The 19,097-nt window shown below is 42.0% G+C and overlaps 1 protein-coding gene across 1 annotated transcript in view; it reads right to left on the bottom strand.

The window, feature by feature from the left end:
* Nucleotides 1–1,187: 1,187 nt before the first annotated feature.
* ATP11A (ATPase, class VI, type 11A) overlaps nt 1,188–19,097 on the bottom strand; it is a 152,888-nt gene continuing 134,978 nt past the window's right edge. The window contains exons 27-31 of the mRNA XM_006851545.1: nt 17,823–17,958; nt 12,079–12,144; nt 11,149–11,252; nt 8,865–9,030; nt 1,188–1,427 (exon numbers count right to left, since the gene is read on the bottom strand). Coding sequence (XP_006851608.1) covers nt 1,188–1,427; nt 8,865–9,030; nt 11,149–11,252; nt 12,079–12,144; nt 17,823–17,958 — 712 coding nt within the window. The remainder of the gene's footprint in view (nt 1,428–8,864; nt 9,031–11,148; nt 11,253–12,078; nt 12,145–17,822; nt 17,959–19,097) is intronic.

Genomic DNA, 19,097 nt, shown 5'->3' with positions numbered 1-19,097 from the left:
ACACCACCTAGTGGTCAGTCTCCCGCAATTACAGCTGAGGGGAGTCTGACCATTACAGCCAAATCGTTAGCCTAAACCAAACCAAAGCAGGCCCGCTGCTATTGAGCGGATTCCAACTTGTGGCCACACTGTAGAGTTTCCAAGGCTGCAAATCTTTACAGAAGACAACTGCCACATCTTAATCTCATGAAACCGAGCCTGTGGGTTTGAACTGATGACCTTTTGGTTAGCACACGAGTGCTTCACCATTGCATCCCCAGGGCACCTTATCGATACCCTAGGCTACCTGAAGCCAGTACCCCTTTCTCTAAAACCCATGAAATAAAAAATTTCCAATGGTAGTAAATAAGCGAACTTGATGCTTTGGTGTATAACTGCTTAAACACCTGGAAACTCCTACTGGTGAAGCTTGCATTAACAGCACTGTCTAGGCCCCACACAGAAAGACGAGTTAGTTGATTTCATTTATCCGTCGCAGAGGCAACTAGGTGATGGAAAAAGAGAAGACAGTGACAAACACAAAGACCCCCCCATAACCTACAGTGTGAACTTTTCACTTTCATTTGGAGAGGATGAATGTAAGCAAAGCCAGCGCTATGATTCTAATGTGAAAATAGAGACACACAATCAGCTGAATGTCTAATTTGGCCACTTCCAAAAATAGAAGTATACGGAGTTTCTTGAGAGAAGGTGGTGCAGAGACAACAGCAAGCAGTTTGCTCTGCGGAGAGCAGAGGAGTCGCGAAGGTGAGTGAGGTGAAGGGAACACACCGTCACACATGCTGACAATGATGGTCGCTGGGGACACGTGAGCTGCTAGCTTCTGGCTTAAAGTTGAACTGCTGATCTCGAAACACAGATGGTTTGATGAGCTATTCTCTTCAAGTAATACCACATGACAGGAGATGACAGAGAGTAAGACACAGCCACCTTGACTGGGAGTACAGAGAACTTGTGCTGCCGCCAGTGTGAACAGTATCAGACTGCTGCTTTTCAGGAGGCCAACCAAACGCACCAAGATGAGAAGCTAGCAGGCCTGGAAGAATGTCAGCGCCAAATGCCTTGTAGAACAAGCTGTGTTAAACATTACTCTCCTCCTTTGGAAACAAAGGAAAAGCACATTCGTACACAAACATACATATACTCAAGACTGCAGTTCTTAAAGGCTTGAACTGGCGACCTGGCCATCACACAGGTGTTTCTAAACTGGCCCCATGGTAGTAGTGTCTTGAACTGTAACTGTAACAGTTATTTGAAAGACCAGCAAAGGGTGGGAACACGAGATGCTCCTTGCTATTCCACAACGTCAGCATCACTGTTTGAGAGTGAGCGCTGAGCCCATTGCTCTGATAGCTTGGGCTCTGTACAGAGGCAATAGGGGTGAATTCTGAAACGCAGTCCCGGTCCCAACACTGCCTGGATGCTTTCTGCTGAGAGAACAACACAGGATACAGTCAGTTCCTAGAATAAGAATCCTATTGACAGCTGATGTTAAAAGGAAGGCAAATACAATAGCTTCCTGATCAGGTCATCGCTTTTCATTATAAAACACATGCCTGATGATGTTCGTTTCATCTCAACTATTATACAAAGGAACTGGATTGACTGATGTTCTAGGTGCAAATATCTCCCACCTTTGGTACCAAGAGTGACCATTTATTTCATCATTCCTGGGCACAAGGCATGGTTTATAAACGCACACAGCTCCCTTCCTTTAACCATCCAAATCTTTCAGTGCAGCTCAGAGGCATGAAAGCCTAAGCAAAGTTTCGTTCCTTTACCAGACACTTGTGAAATGACAACCACAAACACACAGAGGGACTCACCTGGCGCCAGTGTGTCTTCCCCCCCACAGGAATCAGGGGTGGACATCAGCCTGGCTAAGGCCATCTGGAGGATCTTCAGCCTACTGTTGTTTTTGTATATGCCACAGATACATTTAGTGTGTGTGATTGATTATTAATAGCTAACAAGGCCGATGACATGTCATTAACACTATTACATTTAACCAGGCAGGCAGAGCTGATAATACAAATCTATTTTAAGGAAATCATAATTCCCAAGTAGGAATATTTCTAGATAGAAAAGCTAGATGATGAGTGTGCGTGTTAGAATCCTGAGAGGTCTAGATCAGAAAATGTTTCCTTAACAGTTATGTTTGCAGGCTCTGTATTTCCAGATAGAAGACATAGGTCACGTACGGTTCAGCTACTGTCTAATGGTGGACTCACACCAAAAACGTCACCTGGGTTAATGTTCCATGCACACCATGCTGATCCTGTTTTGGATTTTTAAATAGTATTTTTTCCTCATAGACCCTCTGGATGCAACTGTTTCCACCACAGATGATTAGGAAGGAGCTTCCAATTCCAGCAATACTGAACAAATAAGCATGACCAGTTGAGCTAGTGTTGCAGACGTGCATGAGCGTTAGTGACCGCATACGTGTGTGATGGACACGTGCGTGTATAGAACACTCGTGTGCATATGTACAACACACTACCATATGCAGCTAGATCACTCTCAGGCTTGTCACTTACCTGGGAAAGCAAAAACATATGTGTGTGTAAAAAATGCCCCCCCGCTCCCCCAATAATTTACCCTTAACAAAAATGGCACAGCACAGCAAAAACTTTGGAGGAAAAACGGACAGTTTCAAAGAATCAAAGCACACCAAGAAAGGGACTTGCAGCATGTCGGTATGTGTGCAATACTGTTACCTATCAGTGAGCTAATTATGCTTCGGAAGCCGTAAGAGGTCCTTGGAGGAGTGGCTCTTCGGAGTGCGGCGCTGCCTTTACAGACGCTGTGTATTTCATATTCTGTAGCAAGGACGAGGAAAAACACTGAGAGAGCTGAGGCACACATCAGGGAAGTGCAGATCCAAAGGGCAGTGTTTGCATCTCAATCCAACTGGCTTCTAAAACAGCGGGGGTGAGCAGCCACCAATGTTCTGTGAATCCCCTAAAGGAATGCTCACTCTGCCGCTAGACCCTGTCAGAATCTGGCCATGGGTTAATACAAACCTGTCACTGCTGGAAAGGACATGCTCTTTTACTTATAAAGTCTCTCAAGTGGGACTCTCTAGCATGAGCTGTGGAACAGATGGCTCTGGGGTGGGGTCTACAGGTACAAGGAGAACAGTGCAGGCACAATGACTGTTAAGGCAAGCTGCTTTTCTGCAAGGGCGCACAAACACTCTACTAGGTAAAAAAAAATAGCTGGTCTCTCCTAAAAGTGTTATTCATGTAAAAAAAACAAACAAACAACCCCTACATTAGAAGTGAGAAATAGTGACAGGGCTTAGAGGAGAGGTCACAACACCCAGAGTATCTGCCAGTTGGAGAGGGAGAGACTCTGACCAGTCACTGAGGGCCCCGTGCATGGTGCACGGCCTCCATGCATCACCCAAGCAGTGGCGTGCACGGTCTGTGAGACCGTTCTCAGTGCCATAGGAGCCAGGGATACGTCCAGAGCACAGGAAATACTTCCAGAACTCGGAGGAGAACGATCCTGCCATGCTTACCAAAAAGCATCTCACATACCTATATCCTAGGCAATGCTACGCTCTTCTACCAAGAGCAGCCAAAGGCTTCTCGAGAAGGACCTGTCTTTCTCATCGCTGCCCCTGGTCAAATAGAAAGAGACCCGGAAGCCTGCAGACTTCAGGAAACGGGGCTCAAAATACTTGCAGATCCAAGTGGGCAGACACTGAGCATTTGGGATTTTCCAGCCAAACTTTGTTTCGCGGTAAGGAAGAACAGAGGCGTTTTAAGAACTGAAGAACTGTAATCTGTAGAGCAGGTTAGAATTGGCAAAAAGACTTCTTGGTAAGAAAGGGGAGCTAAACGAATAATGGAGTGCTTACCACCAACCGTTAGGGGGGAAGGACGAGGGCCACACATAAAATGATACAAATGTGTAAGCATGTGTGTGTAGATATGCAAGAGAGCCTCTAAATGTTTGCAGAAACATTCCATTATTGTTTAATTCCACTTTTCTAAGACATTTTTGCAGCCCCCTGTGTAGATAGAAACATGTATGTGCATGTATGTGTATATATATATACACACACACACACACACACACATATATTATATATATATATGCAGCCCCCTGCGTAGACAGAAGTATGTGTGTGTATGTGTGTGTGTGTGTTTATATATATATATAAATGTGCAGCCCCCTGCGTAGACGGAAGTATGTGTGTATATGTGTGTGTGTGTAAAATGTGCAGCCCCCCACGTAGACAGAAGCATGTATGTGTGCACAAAGGTATACTTTTAAACCTGAGTAGACAAGAATGTATGTATCGGGCATATATATAGAATTTAAAAGAGACATGGTGCCTGTGATGTTTTTCTTTTTGATAAGAAAAAAAGGAAGAAAAACTGTCCATTCAAAGGATAACAGATTCCACATAAGGACTAGTTAAATGTTTATTCCTCCAAAGTTCTGCGGCACTCGGGGAGCCTTCAAAGCAAACCCCCTTCCCCCCAGCAGGCTGGCCTACTGCGGCCCTGCTCCTGACTCAGGCGTGGCTACGCCCGCAGTGATCACACTCAGAGGCCTCAGGCCCCAGCCCACGTGGCTATAGAAACTACGAGCACTCAGGAATGACCATCTAAGCAGTTCGAGTCTAGCTTCTGCAAATATTCAGAAGCAAGTCAACTCTTACTAAAGGATGTCAGTCCTCAGAATATTTATTCTTAGCTCAGTTGGCAGGATTAAATCAATTGCATAAGGACCTCCTGTGACCTGCTAAAGTGTTCCTAACCATCTCAGACTAAATGTTTTCAAGTGTATCAACAGCGAGACGAAATTACATAATTTATTCCAACCAATTCTGGTGGCATCAGATTGGAGCAGTTTTGATTGCCACTAATTTATGTGAATTTAAAAAATGAACTATCTTGTTAGTTTAGAAAAAGTGTTTAAAATGTATAGAAGGTAATCTGCTGTTACAAGAAACCAGTGCATTTCTGCCTTAGGCCTTTTCCTATTTAAGGAGCTTCTTTGGTAAAATAGTAATATCAAATATACATTTTAAATTTGAGGCACACATTAGTGTGCCATTTAGGAACATGAACAAACCACTAAGGAACCAGAAGAAAATTCTAGACGCTGGGCTGTTTCTAGACGTCTGAGGAATCTTGACTCTGGATGGAAAGGCCTTCTACCACAGAAAGCAGCTCTGTAAACAGCTCCACATTCCTGAGCAACCCTAAGGCACTGTAGTCATTTAAAGCAAATTTGAAGGTTTTTCTGTTTTTAAAAACAATCGTATTTCTAAAAAGTTAAACAGGAATTTGATAAAATATTTGATAATTGTTTTTTGTTCTCATATCTAGTGTCAGTGTGGCTTAGCTTGAATCTTGACTTTCTGCTACTATGCCAAGGGACCCTGAGTAAACTCATGGTTGATGGTGGTCTTCAGTTTTGGAGTCTGTGAAGTGACGGGTTACAGGAGCTCACAGCTGTCAGTCGGCAAGCGGAGTGAGGTCCAGCATCCTGTCCGCTTCCCTCACGGACCTTTATGTTTACCTCACCAATCTTAAAGTTTCATGTGGCACAGCTACGTCATGAGCTGCTCCTGAGATGCAGAAATGTACTCTGACTCTCACTGAGGAGGCAGGTGGAATCTGGCACTTGTAATGGACACTCAGAGACAAACATTGGTTAACAGCTCTTGACAGAAAATACAGCCCTTTTCAATTTCTGTGTCTTAAGACACACCTTATCACTAACTCTTGATCATATAAGTAAACCCTCTGTTGTCCCAAACATGCAAAAAGGCAGAAAAAGCGTCACCTTGCGTTCCGTTAGAAACTCAGATTGCTGGAAGTCTGAGAAAGCATAAAGATGGTGGACTGCCCAACAGAAAGGCACTGATGTTTAGTCTGCTAGTCCCAGAAGGTTCAGGAGGGGCCCATGCACATCATTTATGTTTGAACAAGGCAGTGGTTATTTAGGCAAAGCAGGTTGGAAGACAAAAGGAGATGAGGAAAGGGAAAAGAGAGACAACACAAGGTAGTGAGTTAAACGCAAACAACTTTCTTCTACTGCATATGAAATGCTGGTTACGCTATGCAGACATTGGCATTGTTGGACCCAAAGTAACAACGGATTCATTTCCTAACCATGGTGTGACATTGCTCTACTCTATCCCAGCATTATGCCTCTTGAGTTTGGGTTTCTGTTAGATTTCTAATAATGGGCACTCTTGACTCATGGCATGCACACCAAACAATAAACCAAGAGCCAGTGGTCACCGGCCACGGGAGTTCTGTGGTCAAGACATTGGAGAGGCACACGGTTCTACGTATATCCCTCTTCAAAACTGCGTACACATTAGCATCGCAGCGCCTCTGAGGAGTTCCAAGGCAAGATGCCCCTTTAAGACATTTTAGTTTGCAAACTTATTTGACTGACCGCAGCACTGTTCAACATCCATTAACATGTACAGATAAGTGCTCCACGGAGCACACTCTCGGAAATAATAACCAGCTATAGCAACGGTCACTGATCACACTGCCGGCCGGAGCAGGGACTCACACTCTCTTAAGAGCTGAACCTGCAACTCTGCTCTGTTGCTCTCCACTGGGCAGGAGGTGTTTGTCAGGGAGATTTACTTCCACCATGCAGCTGCCTTACTGAAAAAGAACTTGTGAACTAAAGATCTCATTTAGCAAACCTGATGGTCTACGGCTTCTTTTCAGAGATTATAAAACGGGGTTGGTAGGATGATGCTGGTTGAGGAGAAGGTGGTATTTAACCACCTTCTCCATTGGAGCACAATGGGATAGAGAGTCCCAGGGATCCCCTCAGAGTTCAGGGCTTTCAATGCCCTGACATCTACACCTGCCTCAGTTGTCTGGTCAGCACTGAATCTCTTCACCTCTCTGGACAGAATTCCTTTGGGAGTGCTGTATCTTGGGATTTTGTACTTTCTGGAAGGGTAATGTCAAATTTGTATTTCTGCTACAATTTTTATACTGGTGCTAATTGGGAAAAAGGGCTATATATCCTAAAAAAGATCTTGTCTTATGTTTAAATAAAACAGCTAAAAAAAAAGCCCCCCCCCAAAAAACCCAAAACAATTTAATAAAAGTCTATTTGCATATATTTTACTATTGCTGAAAAGATATTTCTTTTCTTGATTTTTTAAAAACACTGATTTTACAAACTGGCAGGAGGCATAAAGAAGGGAAATATTTAGGAACCTGGGGCACTTGGTTTCACCATTTAAAACTAGCACAAAAGCGCTATGAAAGCTTATAAACAAGGATCTAATTGCTATCGCTGGGAGTCAGGGATAGATGAGTAAAATGCATCTATTCTAATCCCAACCCAGAGCTACCGATTTTCCACTACAAACACTGGTCACCACAACTTGGAAACTTAAGTCACTAAGGTCAGCAGTTCAAACCCAACAGCTGCGCATCGGAAACCCTATACAGGGTCGCTATAAGTCAGAACTGACTTTTTGGTACTCAACAACAACAAATACTGTTAGAGTTTGTTTTTAAATTTGGATAAATATTGGTCCTAAAAGACACTAATTATCTAACCAAGCAGCTGTCATTTATCCCTTGTTTTAGACTTTGCTCTCTCCTCTCACTTGCTTGTTGCCCCTGCCTCCTTTCCCTGAGTAAGCATCTGTATTCCACAAGGGCAGGAAGATGACCACTGTGTTTTCTCACTTTCATCAGGATCCTTTCCTTTTCTTTACTGCAGTTTTGAACTCCCGTCAGCTTAAAAATTGACAGGGGAGCTGATTAAAGTTTAGATTCCAGCGTCTCACCTCCAGAGAATGAGATGGAACTTCAAAATCTGAACTTTACATGACCGCTCTGATTCAATGCACAGGTGGTCTCTACACCAGTGTGAGGAAGCATGGCTCTCTGGGTGAAACGGCAAGAAAGGGGAGAGAGAGAGGAAGGAGACCGGCAGCCCTGGGGAGTCAGTGTTTACACGGATAGTCCCCATCCCTCATGTCCGGGGAGGGTATGTCAGCACCCATTCAAATGCCCACAGAATGTGGACTCCAGAGCTCCGCTGCTCAGGGCAAACAGGAAGCGCATACAGGATATGCCCTTTCTGAAAAACACAGGGGAGTGGCCAAATGATCACAGAGCTCCCTGGGCACACAGCTGTTGGGTGCCTTCTACCAGGTTATGGGAGTCCTGGGGTGGTGTGTGAGTTACTGCACTGGACTACTGTCTTGGGGTGCCACTGTGAATTAATGGTTTGAACCTCAAGGTCGGCGGTTCAAGTTTACCAGCCGCTCCTTGGAAACCCTAGACAGGCCGCTATTCATCGGAACGGACTCGACAACACTTAACAAACAACAACAACAACAACAATCCTTTCTTTCCTGAAACTAGAAGTCAGTTTGTTGGCCAGGAATTTGGGAGAGTGGAAAATAAGTAGCCCTATCAAGAATCATTTCTTCATATAAATGCTAAAATTTTGAGGAAAATTCATCACCCCTAAAAGTTACATAATTTGACCTCAGAAGTAGTGGTTAATTAAAAAAAAAATTTTGAATTTACATAAAGTTTTCTTGTTTAATTAGTTAAAGTTTTCTTTTATTCTTTTTATTATTTCAGCAGACCAACTGTTTATGTTTGAATATAAAATTAAACATTGGTCATCTTGCATTTTACCTCATCTAGCATTTAAAATAATTTACCATTATGCAATACTATCGTAATGCTTGCATTTAAAAAACAAACACACACAAAAAAACCCCCAAGCTTTTTACACTACCTTCTATAACTAATAATTTTCACTCTTTAAAAACAGGAATTTAACGCAGCATGCAAATGATTCGCTGACTGGGGCTGCGCGCGCCATCATACCTGAATTCTTTCTGTTGCCGTGGGCCACAGCTGCCGACACAAAACTTTTTTGAGAACATCAGGAAGCAGGCTTACAGTAATGAGCAGAATGATGCTCAACCATGCAGGACCACTAGACAACATCTGTATAAATACATAGTACATCCTTTGATAACTGAGGAATGGCCTGAAATATTAAGGAAAAAGAAAACATGATGGTAAGGCAGGAATCATCAAGAAGAAGACTGAAAACCTCCTATTTGTTTTATCTACTTGGGTGAAGGTCTCAGACACTGTTACTGACAGTCATTTTTTTGAGTTCATGGGCAAGCCATTTAGCCTGCCTGCTTTTGTCTTATTGTATTAAAAAAAAGGGGGGGTGGGGCTCAGAACTTGCTCTGATACTGAGGAATGGTGACTTGGAAAAGGTAGAAAGATGTCTGTGAAGTCACTGCAAGGAGGAAATGTATATCTGTGACTTCAGTTTGAGAAAAAAGAAAAATAAAAAAGTGATTTTCTTCTCTCCTCCAATCACAATCTGATCAATGGTTATGAACATGGTGAATATGTGTAAGTGTTCCACTTAGCAGTTACTGTTAGCTACCTGGAGCTTATATGATCAAAATATAGAAATACTGGATAAATTTCTATAAAAATACAGATCTTGAACTGATATTCCCACCAAGAAGATTTATAATTCAAAGACAAGACAATGTCCACAAAAGCAGCTGGGAAAAGAAACAAGAACGAACTCCTGATATCCTGGAGCCCTGGTGTGACGCCGTAGGATTAGCACTGGGCTGCAAACTATAAGGTCGGTGGTTCAAACCCGTAAGCCAGTCCTCAGAAATTCTATACAGGATCGCTGTGTGTTAGAACTGACTCGATGGCATTTAACAGCAAACTGAACTTGAGGTATACAATTTTATTTTTCCTATACTCTTCCAATAAATATCTACTGATCCACTTTTACGTGCCTCAGAATATTAGAGACTCAGAGACAGAGTCCCTGCCTCCATGAAGAGTACAGTTAAAACTGTGTCTTTAGACAATTAAGCAGACCATTCAAGTACAGCGTAGAGAGTTTAATGGCAGAGGTATGCCCGGAGAAGTTCAGAAGCATCAAGACTGGACGGTCTTGGGAAGGTTTCCTAGCAGAGGTGAGGCTTAAAATGATTATCTGAGGGGAGGAAGCTGGTGCTTCATCACAAGTTGCTTTATATGTGACTGGTTCCTAGTCTGCATGCTCGGGGAGAAATTACATCAAATTTCTCTCCATGGAGGTATGGGAACTGTGGATAGAGAAGCATTAAGTATATCTCAGTCGGTTGTAGTATCAAATTTCTCACAAAAAGAGAAAGAAAAGCCATTTTGACTCTACTGAGGACTGCAGTCGTCAGGCTGAAGAACCCCAAGGCCGCGGTAGTTGCCTGACTTTCAGCATGAAACTTTCCTCTTACCTAAATAGCTGGCAAGTTCACAGAGCTATAAGTGTCTTTAGTTTTGGACAGGATGTTGGAAACATACCAAAAGCTCTTCTAGTTTTGCATATTTCTGTCTGAAAAGAATCAGGAGTACATCTTCTTGGCCACTAGGGGTCACCAACTGAACGGGAGAATTGGAACTGATATTGACAACACACTATAATAAAATGATTAAAGGACATTTACATTCATATTTTTCAGAGGCTGTCTACTACGCTCCAGGTTCTGTGTTCAGTAGAGGGGATACAAGGCAGCCAGAATACTGCTTCTGACCTCACAATCAGGCCAGGACATGGACAAGGCCAGCGGATGAAAATGAAGGAGACACTCACTCTCAGGTTCAAGGCCCTGGCACCTAGCTGACTTCATCTTAGTTCTAGCCTTGCTTCGGTATCCTCAGTCCTCAGGGGAAGATGGAGCTGTACGCAGTGCTGCAGCAGCATGGCTGACACTGGACAGGTACCACCTGTGACAGTTTGGGGGGTCCACCACAGAGGAGAAAACAGCAGAGTCTTCAAGGTCAGCTAACTGGGAAGGGCATTCTCGGTACAAAGGGCAAAGGCGTACTGGCTACATTGCCAACATAGATGTCTCCCTCATTGAAAATTTTACCTCAGAAAAACCAGGACCACACCTGTCTTGTTCCACTCACCATGTCCCTAGGCCTATCTAACTGCCTAGGCCCACAGAAGGCACTCAGCAGATATCTGCACAAATGAATGGGATTACTTGTACTGAATGTACTTCCTGAGCCCTGGAGGGAAGACACTACAGGACTAGTAAAGGTGATAACAGTTACATAATATTGATTGAATTCATACCAGATTATTCCTCCCCAGAGTAGGGAAAAGACAATGTAGAATAGTAGTGAGCCCCAGATGACAAAGTGGTTTATCCAAGTCCAGTAGTGTGTATCTAATGCGAGCTAAAAATAAAAAATAAAAAGGTGATTAATGATGATATGGAATTATAGAGGCAAGTAAGCACGGGCCATGACAGCTGGAAGGGAGGCAGACAATCTAGGAAAGAAAGCCAGAAAATGGGGAAGCCAGCAACAAAAACAAACAAAGCTAAACACACACAGGCACATGTACACAGAAAACCCACCTTAATTTTAGCCAAAGTGTCTACATGAGACTATATGGGAAAAGCAAAACTGAGTAAAATCTTATATGCTAATGTAAAAAAGCAATGCTATGATGGTATAGCTTTTATAGTAACAACATTGTTCATAAATTCTCACCCAGATTCTAGGAGGAAATGGGGTCATAGTCATACTTCTCATACTGGACAGACTCAGTGACTGTCATTTTAAGCGTTGCTACCTAAGAGATTTACTCCTGAAAATTTTCGTATCATTTTTTTAAAGACACAATGATATTTTTATGACTTTTAGGACTTTCGTAATGGTATCTTACACTGAATTGAGGTTTTCAAAAGAGCTGAATTTTTCAAATACTTTGCTCCAATTGAGTTAAACTTTGATAATTTTGGAGATGGGCTGCTTGCTTCTGTAAGAATTTTAATCAGAATCTTTTTATACATAAAATATGTATTCCTTAATTTGTCTCCTGTATAATTCCGGAAGCTTCCTCAGAGTTACTGTGCCACCGTCCTTCAGTCACTTTAAACACTCTGAAGGACAGACCCGAGGGAACCCAGCTGAAGGAGCCCGCCTTGGCTATGTCCTCCTAGTCTCAGAACGGATTTGCCAAGTGCAGCAGGTGACACATTAGTGTAAATGAACTTACCTTTAAGGTGACCGTGAAGACCATCACAGTGAATACCAGAGTCCCAAAGGTCCAGTTTCCAAATATCTGTTTGGGAAACAACAGTCCATGTCGTTCCTTGTTAATATCTGGTCTCCCTCTCTTACGCTCAAGAAGCTTTAGAGAATACACCTTACTGCTCTTAAGTGCCAAAACTCTAAGCTCCAAAGACAGCAAGAATTTTGTTATTATCAAGTAAAAGGATGATGGCCACAAATATCCTTCCGCACAGCAAGAATTCCTAGTTCCCACCTTCAATTCCCCTCAATACCAATTTAGTCATTGAGCGATTTATTCAGAGCCCCTTGCCTACATGGAATCGCCAAATCTCCCTCAACATGCCCACACCCACACAAATGTCAACACTAACACCTCAAATTGAGAATCACTGAAAAACCCCAAACAACTGCTTTTTAAATATGTGCAATGCAAACTAGTAAGATTCGAACCTTTCTTTTTTTCCCTTCCCTCATGTTCTATATAGGAGCTCTGGTAGTGTAGCAGTTACAAGTTGGGCTGTTAACCTCAAGGTCAGCAGTTCAAAACTACCAGCTGTTCCACGGGAGAAAGATGAGGCTTTATGCTCCTGTAAAAGATGTACAGCCTCGGAAACGCAATACAGGGTCGCTATGAGTCAGAACCGACTCCGCGGCACCCCACCACCAGCACCACAGTCTAGATAGGAGAAAGTGGCCTGATTTCCTAGCTCACCCTTCTCTTGCATATCTCAAGAACAGAGAAACTCCAGAGCTGGTGTACAGCTTTCCTAAACTCTACTCAAGAATCTGCATGCTATTCAAGGAATTCAACTGCTGGGATATTTTGCTGGTAAACAACTAAACACACAAACATGCTAAATAAAGGAGCAAGAATGACGGGATGGTATTGAAGCTATCCTACGGATAAGATTTTCCTCTGTGAAATCATTGGAAAGTGAAGAAGTCACGAAGTAAAGACAGACAAGACAGATGTGGACAAAGGCCCACAAGCATTCCTGTGATGGCCACGGCCACAGAAGGACCAGACGGAAGCACAGCCAGGAGGAGGAGGAAGGTCAAGCAGAGGTGACAGGAACCCCAAGTGCTCCCAACACAGGAACTTGGGCAGGACTGAGTTGGGGAAATGGCAATTTGATGGAGGCATATATGTGACTCAAACCCCATTAAAACAACAACACATTTCTCACCTATGAACAAGAGACACATGCAGAATAAAGTTGTTGTTTAGTGCCATCAAGTCGACTCTGACTCATAGTGTCCCTGTATAGGGTTTCCGAGGTTGTAAATCTTTACGGGAGAAGAAAGCCTCATCTTTCTCTGGTGGAGTGGCTAGTGGATTTGAACCACAGTGGCTAGTGGTTTAACAGTCCAGTGCTTTATAACACAGTGCCACACCAGGTCTCTGTCATAATAAAGTAGCATCTACCAACTAAGACTCTCTTCCTCTAGGAAAAATCAGTCTTTTGAAAATCTTATTCTACAGGATTCTTTTCTTTGAGATGATTTCTATACTATGTAAGAATTGGCCCAGTTCTTGTTCACTAGATTCTGTGGAGGACTGTTTCTCTCAAAGAATGTTCCTATTACTTTTTTTTAAGAGTAAGATGAATTCATTTTATTTCAAACAAACATCTAAATTACTTTCTCCATTCACTTTCTTTAGAAAAACAAAGACATCAGCAGGCTAAGGAGATACCCATTTGAGAACTAAAGTGATAAAAATTTTATAAATGGGTGACTCACAATTTCCTTAGCTTAGAATGACAGTGGAGTTAATTGCTAAAAGCCCACTAGTTCTACAATATTCGGTGGATATAGATCTCATTAGATAACTAGATTTACAAGTTTGTTTGTTTTTTAAATAATGGGCCAAACCAGCTTTCTTTTCAGAATCAAAATGCAGAACAAACAGACAAATTTCGATATTTAACCCTCACAAGTTTAAAACCTATTACTTTTTAAAACTGAAGTTAAAGCTTTATTTCACAAAGAATTAAATATCCACCAGGTATAAGCTTATTTTCTGTTCCTCACACCCCTAAGGCTTGGGGGTGGGGTGGGTGGAGAGAGGGAGTTTGACTATTCTTGTAGGAAGTTTAAGGTCCTCAAGTCCAGACTAATTTAATTTTCATATGTCAAATAATTCTGTAACAAAGTAGAACTTAAGTTTTCTCACGATCTTAGTCATAAAAACCTTCCACAATATTTCCTTCATGCATACTGGTTCTGGGATTTCAATGAGTCTGCTGGTCATCCTGTTGATGACTCATGTTTCCACCTTTCTCTTGAAGCTTACTGGCTTCTCCTACAACCTATTCCAGACATTAAGTATTCATCTGGGGACAGTCTGCTTACTCAACAAAAACCAATACAGTAATTATTGGTTTAGTATTGTTATTTGTGGCATCAAAATGAGAAACTTACAGGTTTTGTGGCTTTTAATGCCTCTGTAGAAAATGTTCAGTAAGTGAAATTCTCTTTGAAAAAGTTGCCAATGGTTCTATTGTACCTCTCCCCACAATACTATAACTAACCCTATGAATATCCTTACAGACTAACTCCTAAGGAGCACTGGTGGTGCTATAGGATAAGCACTGGACTGCTAACTACAAGGGCACTATGAGTCAGAGTTCACTGGATGGGAGTGGGATTTTTGGGGGAGGGTTTGGTTATAGAATGCCTTCTATCTTTTACACATAAGTAGTCCTGACCTACTGACAATTCACAGACCATAGAACTGGGCTTCTAAACATCACCACCAATAAAATGCTCTCTAGTTCTGATGTAAATACTATCAGAAAGAGGCATTGTACGGTTACCAAATTGCCCTGAATCAAGAATATCATTAATCTGAGATTGCCTCTTGATTTCCTTGAGTCCCTATGCATTTACCTGTATCTGTATTACTGCAGAAGCCGCCTGAAATACAATCTTTAGTTGTGTCTGTAAGTGATCTCACAGCCTTGCCTCCTACCCCCCCTACCGATCAATAATGTAGACTCAGAGGGCCACGTCTCTCCACAGACACTGAGGCATAGCAGGGGGCTTCAAGTTAGAAAATCAGATTTGGCAGCAATTTCCCTAGGTACCAATTAATATTATCAATATGTGTCGTAATGATATTATTACTAATTGTTGCTAAGTGCCATCGAGTCAGTTCTGACTCATAGCGACCCTGTATAGGGTTTCTGAGGAGCAGGTGGTGGATTTGAACTGTCGACCTTGTGGTTCCCAGTCCAGTGCTGATCCTACTACACCATACCATGAGCCACATAGTCTACATGTTTAAATCAAATACAAAGTGGGACTAGTTTGTCATGACAGGCCAGAATGTAGAGTGCTGAGTATGTATCCTCATCTCCAAGGCCCTGAGCCAGGCATTCTTTAGTTTGAATGGTAATGGACAGCTTCTGTCCACTCTACATCGTGGCCTCTTTTGTGGTCATCACTTTACTTTGCAGTGAACAGTTCTGTCCCACAATGGCTGACTAATGGCAAGAAGTGACAAGGGCACAGGGCAGAAGAGTGACAAGGGAAAATGTCACTTTATGGTCCCTGCAGGAATCAGTCAAGGCACTAGAAAACAAAGAGTAGCAGGAGAGAAGGAATTAGGACAATGCTAATTTCATCACTGCGGTGTCCCCTGAACACAGCAGTATGAAAAGTGGTTGGATGAAAGAAGGTATGGCTGGAGACATCTTATCGCCAAGGGATTTGTAAAGACAGAAGAGACACTGTTGACGTATCTAGGTATCCTGCTGGGAAAGTTATCACAGGAGGGACCATTCTGTAAAAACCATTCAGTGCTAATTCCATTAGTATTCTCCTTCTCAGGTACACAGAGACTCCTGGTGTGGTGCTCTAGGATCAGCACTGGACTGGGCACCAGTAGGTCAGCAGTTCAAACCCACCAGCTGCTCCTTGGAAACCCTATATGGGGTCGCTATGAGTCAGAACTGACTCGATGGCACTTAACAACAACAACAATGGTCCAAGTATGACTTTTAAAAACAGGGATTCATGTGGCCTTTGGCTTTCTGTTCTTATATTGGTCTTCGAATGTTGATCACTTCTGGAGAAGTATCTCTTACTATGTATTAGTGAGATTAAAATGATGAGAAAGAATCATGGAATAAAACAAACACTATACAATCTTCCACCAATTATCCTGGGCTTGAGTTCTCGGGCTAGGTATCTGTCTGAACTTCAGTCGGTTTCCTCAACTTGAATATAACCATACTGTTCACTTTGAAGACTGAGTGCAGTCAGACTGGGTAATGTTTGTACAAGTCAACGACAAAATCAAGTGCTAACTGAACGGCACATCTGATTGTTACTGACATGCTGCCACGATCCTGAGACTTCAGTTCTCAGGAGACTAGATCTTAGGCTTTCTGTTTTAAGATATATGCAAGACGCTTACTTAAAGCCTGATCCATAAGAAACCGTGTAAAAGATAACTTAAGAAGGAAAAGTTAGCTCTATTTAATGAGCTTTATATAGCCTGATGGCATTAATGAATTATTCAATTACAATAAGTAAACTCAGACAAAAAAAAAACAAACAAATTTTAGAAAACTGTAAAGTTTTAGAATAGTGAAGTTGATTTTAGTGAATTCGCAAAATCAATTTAGGGAAAATGGATTTAAATCAGTTGAAACAAGACACGATGTAAACTTCTGTCCATCTGTAACCCTGGGGTTGTTGCTGAAGAGGAACATTTCCTGCTGTCTACACGGCAGGCTCCGTGCTTCTGACACTTCAGTTCAGAGCTCTAAAGATTGCTCCCTGCCACTCCCGACTCCCTTGAATTGCATACCTATGCCATATTCAAAAGCAATTTCCCCATTAAACCTTACCTATCTGCTGGTGTGGCTTTTTATTTCAGCTAAAGGGAAGTTAAAGCTTGTGAAATTAATTTGAGAAAAAAAAAAAATCACTAACTCGCTGGCAATTTTGACACAGAAAGTCTGAGACCAAACACTAAGTACAAATGGTCAGAATGTGCACACACTCTCCGATACGACTCAAGGTCTAAAGTGTAGAGAAGGCAGCAGCAGCTAGGAGTATTCCTACTAACAGAGCACACAGAGGAAGTCACATTTGAAAATATTTTCAAGAAATATTTTATTTGTAATGCACTCCAGAAACATAGAGAAAGGACAAAACCACAATTGTCTTACCAGGTGTGTGTTGGTAGTCATTATCTGAGGGTGGGAAGAGAAGCAAGTAGCAAAAAAAAAAAAAGCAAGATACAAATAAAACAAACCCCCAGAAATTATGTATGTAAGTAATCAGAGAGTTGAATGTCTATTTAAAAGCTATAAATCTATTCATTGCAAAGAGAACAGATAATTAAGATAAATATATGTGAAAAATGTTCAAATGTATTAAATCTGGTTATTCACATATTAAAAAGTAATGCCTGAACAATCTCAGTGGATCTTTCTGGAATTTACATTTCACTATTAGCTGTTTAAGTAGGAAACACCTCAGGGTAGCAAGGAGCTATCTACAGCATGGCATTTACTGGCACTGAACACTTACATAACGTGTTTATTAACACAATTTGATAAATACACAAATATGTATCTTCTTAGGACACCAAACCTCAACAGGGATTTTCACAGGCTATAAGGAAATCAGGGTACTGACAAAATGGTCACCGAAGATTAGAAGGGTTGATCCCTTAGTAGCTAAGTCAACAAGATCAAGTTAAATACCAACCTGCCCATTGCTGGTTACTGTTGTGTTTTCAAACATGAAATAAGCACCGAAGAAAAATACCAGAGCATCAAATACTCCTAAGAATGTCCAGTAAATGAACACTCGCCACCGGAGTAGAGCATTCTTGGCAATGTCTCTATACAAAGAAAAAATTTAAGAAAATTACATTCTTATAACACTGAAACACAGTCTCAGTTAACTTCATTGCATTCACTCAATAACCACAACCATCTTTATATATATAGTGCCTTACAGTTCTTCCCTTTTCTAGGTGAAGGTCTGCCCACAGGAGAGCCCCTCTAGGTCAGCAGAACCTACACATTTGGAGCTAGCTTGGAGCAAAATGTACTACAGACCCTTCTAGTAGAATTTCTGTTGTAGACTCAGTGGGGAGTTCTTTCTGCTTTTCTGAGGAGGAAAGATGCACGACAGGTTAAGCCAAAGCTGTGAAGTAAGGAGTTATATGGGGCAGTCTTTCTCCCTACTTAGGAGACTCGCCACCTTCTGCCTTCTCCCTGGCTAAAACATGTCCGGTATCTGGCCTTACATTTCCACAAAACCTTCTGTGTTGATTCCAGGCCACATTTGTTGTTGTTGTTGTTATGTGCCATCGAGTCGGAGGCCACATTAGTCTCTGGGTTTTTCCTAATAGTTTATACAATTCAATCTGTACCCAAACCATACACTTTCAGGTTCTCTGATTGTCTATCTGACAATCAGATTAAATATCACATCTGGTTACAGAAAGGACACAAAGGTGTCACAGAGAACCCTAACCATAAAAATAACAAATGCACTATGATGGCATGTTGTTGTTGTTAAGTGCCGTCGAGTCCATTCTGACCCATAGCGACTCTGTATAGGGTTTCTGAGGAGACACTGGTGATATCCCCATAAACAAGTGCTAATTGCTTAAATTTGATGAACGTAACCTATACTTAGGGATGTAGGTGCTCAAAATACCAACGGAGAAGGAAGGAGTCTCAACCTACCCCCTCTGTGTACAGGGTTGGTAGGGACAGACAACTTAGACACTGGCTACCTAAAATGGGGGTGGCGGGGGGTTTATAAAGGTAAAAAATGCTTACAAGGCTATAAAGGTACGAACTAGCTTACAAATTTTCAAAAGGGAATTTAATTTCAGAGTGTGTGAGGGAAGGTAGACTCTCCACTGAAAAGATTTCCAAAACTTTATTCAGATGGGTCTGGTGAAAAGAAATGGGGTTCTTGATGATTCAGTACTGAGTAACTATTATCATGACCAATTGCAACTGT

This window comes from Chrysochloris asiatica, unplaced genomic scaffold (assembly GCF_000296735.1).
Source record: "Chrysochloris asiatica unplaced genomic scaffold, ChrAsi1.0 scaffold00029, whole genome shotgun sequence".
Taxonomy (NCBI): Eukaryota; Metazoa; Chordata; class Mammalia; order Afrosoricida; family Chrysochloridae; genus Chrysochloris; species Chrysochloris asiatica.
Note: the sequence above shows the minus strand (reverse complement) of the source record. Positions and strands in the feature narration are given on the sequence as shown.